At 28.1% G+C, this 3,343-nt stretch overlaps 1 protein-coding gene across 1 annotated transcript; it reads left to right on the plus strand.

Annotated features, from left to right (window-relative positions):
• Window positions 1–527: 527 nt before the first annotated feature.
• Window positions 528–2,976, plus strand: LOC106293904 (glycolipid transfer protein 2). The gene is made up of 6 exons (XM_013729536.1): window positions 528–748; window positions 855–910; window positions 1,304–1,434; window positions 2,283–2,418; window positions 2,573–2,716; window positions 2,826–2,976. The coding sequence occupies exons 1-6, from the start codon at window positions 583–585 to the stop codon at window positions 2,859–2,861; spliced, it is 669 nt and encodes a 222-aa protein (XP_013584990.1). The 5' UTR covers window positions 528–582; the 3' UTR covers window positions 2,862–2,976.
• Window positions 2,977–3,343: the final 367 nt, after the last annotated feature.

A 3,343-nucleotide genomic window follows, 5' to 3' on the forward strand; every position in this document is an offset into this window, starting at 1 on the left:
TCAGTAATTTAATTTTTTTTCTATAAAAGATACAAATGATCAAAAAATTATATGAGTAAAATCATCATTTAATAGACATTAATATTAAAAATATATTAAAATATATTATCTATGTTAGTACCATTTAAATTTAATAACATATCCTATCAAATATAAAAAAATATTTTTTGGATTAATAAAATTGATTTATATGTTCGCATCAATTTAATTATATATTTAATAATTACTGATTTTTAATTATTTAATATATATTTATTATTTCATAATATGTAAAAATATTTAATACATAAAATAATTTATATATATAATGTTGATCCCGCGCAAGGCGCGGATCTTAACCTAGTAAACAACTAAAGTTGAATGCCTTATAATTCTTCCTTTTATAATACAAAAGATATAACCAACTTGATAATTTAAACTTTAAAGTCAACGCGATGTTTGTACTTTGCATTTTTGTACTACTAACCCTATCCATTTATCTAGTTCTATCTCTCTCTCTATATATATATATATGTATGCTCCAGATGTCTTGATTAAATAGAGAGGAAGTAAGAAGAACGACGAAAGAGAGAGAGATATGCAATGAAGAGAAAGATATATGAGATGGAGAAGAAGAAGACAGAGCTTCAAACCGCCATAGAAGAGCTCTCTCATGTCATCATAACTAAACCTGTAGATATCACTGAAACAACACATATACCCTTGAGGCCTCTTGTCTCCTTCTGCAACTTAATCATTCAAGTTCTTGGTATCCTTTTTATCTTAGAATATTCTTCATTAATTGTTAAATATTTAGAGTTACAAAACGAATCTTGATTGTCTAGATGATTGTTCTGAGCTTTTTCTGATTGCAGATAAGATAGGACCGACAATGGCTGTTCTTAGACAAGACATCGATCAAAATATTCAGGTAACCAAAGATAATGTAACTTCATGCACGTAAAGATATGACAAGACCCTTTGTATTTATTTTAATTTCTCTCCATTTTTATGGATTGAAACTCATCAGCATCATGTGTGCGTAATTACGTATGTATGAAATTATGAATGGTGGGTCTCTAGAAGATTAATTAAATCTATGCAAAAGGACTGTTGAACTTTTATGCTGATAATAACAACCAATCGCTTCATATAAAGATATATCCAGTAATTCAATTTCAGCCTTGTAGTTTCTTATTTGGTTGCTTTCAAGAGTGCTTTAGTCTATTTTGAAATGGCTTTCTATAAAATAGATAATCTTGTTTCCCTCATTTTTTGCATTTCAATTGATTTTATATATTATTTATTGATTTGGGTGGTGTAGAGATTAGAGAAGCTTTATGAAACAGATCCTTGTGTTTACTCCAACTTGGTTGAGATTCTGAAGAAAGAAAGGAACGAGGGGACATACAAGATGGTTGCTAGTTGCAGTAGAGCCCTTCTTTGGCTCACTAGGTATTCTCGTTGATTAACTATTTTTTTTATTTCTTTTTTTTATCAACTTAAATTTATTAATTATAGTGTTAAAAGGTAATACAAATACATACATAATTCAGATGAAAAAAACAACAACAAGTAGGAGACAACAATAGATCAAGTGAAAACCTCCTCGATACACTTTTTTATTTCTTTACTCAAAAAAAAAAACTATTTTATGATCTCATCAATTATTTGTTAGAATCTCGTAACAAATAATTTTCATGCACTTCAGGATGCTTCTCTAACTCATTGCACTATAGTCTATAGACAATAATTAATTTGTCCTGTATGCATATTATTTCTCTTATTCGTTGCTAGTTTTCACTCATGTAAAAAGTTAGAAACAAATGGTCATATGATGTCCTTATGACAACATATGTACATATCATGTATGTATTTCATATTTTTGTACCCAAGTAGTCATATCAAATTTTGGAGAAAAACAGAGATGCATTTAAGAAATTCCTGAATGATTAATTTCTACGTTAATGTTAGTTAAATCGTTCCCTAAATAATACTCCCTCCGTTCTCGAAAGTAAGATTTTTTAGATTTTTTTCTTGTTCCACAAAGATAGATTTTCTATATTGTTAAGGTATTTTTTTATATTTTTGAATAACATTAATTGAGAATATTTGAATTGATTAAATTTCATTGGTGTAAAGTTATTGGAAAGTGTATAATAAAGTAAAAAATAAATTAAATTATAAACATTTATTAAATTCTTAATAAACGTGCATACTCTAAAAAATCTTACTTTCGGGAACAGAGGGAGTATAATTTTCAGTATTTAGACCAATTGTGCTTACTATTTTCTACCACATAGAACAATGGATTTTACTGCGGGTTTATTACGACTTTTGTCCAAAGAGATGTCCTCCAAAATGGAAGAACTTGTAGAAGAATGCTACATGGAGACTTTAAAACCGCATCATGGATGGATCGCGTCTGCTGCTTTCAAAGTACACAACATTATCACTTCCTTCAAGCTATATATCATACTTAACATGAGTTTTTTTTTTCAAAAATGTTAAACTATCTTTTTTTACAAAAAAGAATGTTAAACGTTCTTGAGATTATATGTTTTGATATCGTATTGAATATGTAATAATGAAGGTGTGCTTGAAGATAGTGCCTGACAATAAAACTTTTATGGACGCGATTGGTGCAAGAGACCAGAGCTATGAGACTCTTAGAGAAGACATTGATACATTAAGCTCATTGTTGACACCTATTCTCAACGAAATTTCCATTGTTCTGGTAATTACCATCAGCATAGATTATTCTTATACTAAAGCTATATTTACATTTTTAAATTTCTAGGTTGAAATATTGATATCATGCATGATGCGTCATTTTCTCTTTTCAGGAACTATACGGGTTGAACAGATTAAAATCGATGTAAAAGATGGATTCAGAAGTGATCTAATAATTAATGTTTTAGTTCAAGTTTTTTATTTTAAGAAAAAGGTCTTTATCTTTGTATGTATATATCAGTGGTATACAGTTTTTTTATTTAAATATCCGAACTAAAATGATTTTTCTTTTTTGATTAAAGGTTTTCAAATTAAAAAAAAACATAAAAGTTTACGAGATAGACTTTATAGTGGAATAAAATTTGCATGAAACAATTTTCATGAAAATTTCAGTTTCATACCTATGAAATATTAAAAGCAGAGACAAGAACCAATAATACAACAAAAACAGTAGATAGTGATAAGAGTCACCACCATAACTACAGTCTTCCATTTGAAGTCTTGATATTTTTTTTTAATTAATTTGAAGGTATTCTAGACCTATGAAAAAGTCTAATACTAATCTCTTAAGGAAAGTGCATTGTATGAATTGATCTTTTTCTGAATATTCAAATGTACTCTAGGCAAGAGA

Source organism: Brassica oleracea, chromosome C5 (genome assembly GCF_000695525.1).
Source record: "Brassica oleracea var. oleracea cultivar TO1000 chromosome C5, BOL, whole genome shotgun sequence".
In the NCBI taxonomy this organism is placed as follows: Eukaryota; Viridiplantae; Streptophyta; class Magnoliopsida; order Brassicales; family Brassicaceae; genus Brassica; species Brassica oleracea.

Excerpts from the sequence above, each read along its gene's own strand:
- LOC106293904 (XM_013729536.1), top strand. The coding sequence starts at position 583 with ATGAAGAGAAAGATATATGAGATGGAGAAGAAGAAGACAGAGCTTCAA. Across the intron at positions 1,435-2,282 it reads GCCCTTCTTTGGCTCACTAG|AACAATGGATTTTACTGCGG; the intron begins GTATTCTCGTTG and ends TCTACCACATAG. Across the intron at positions 2,717-2,825 it reads ACGAAATTTCCATTGTTCTG|GAACTATACGGGTTGAACAG; the intron begins GTAATTACCATC and ends TTCTCTTTTCAG.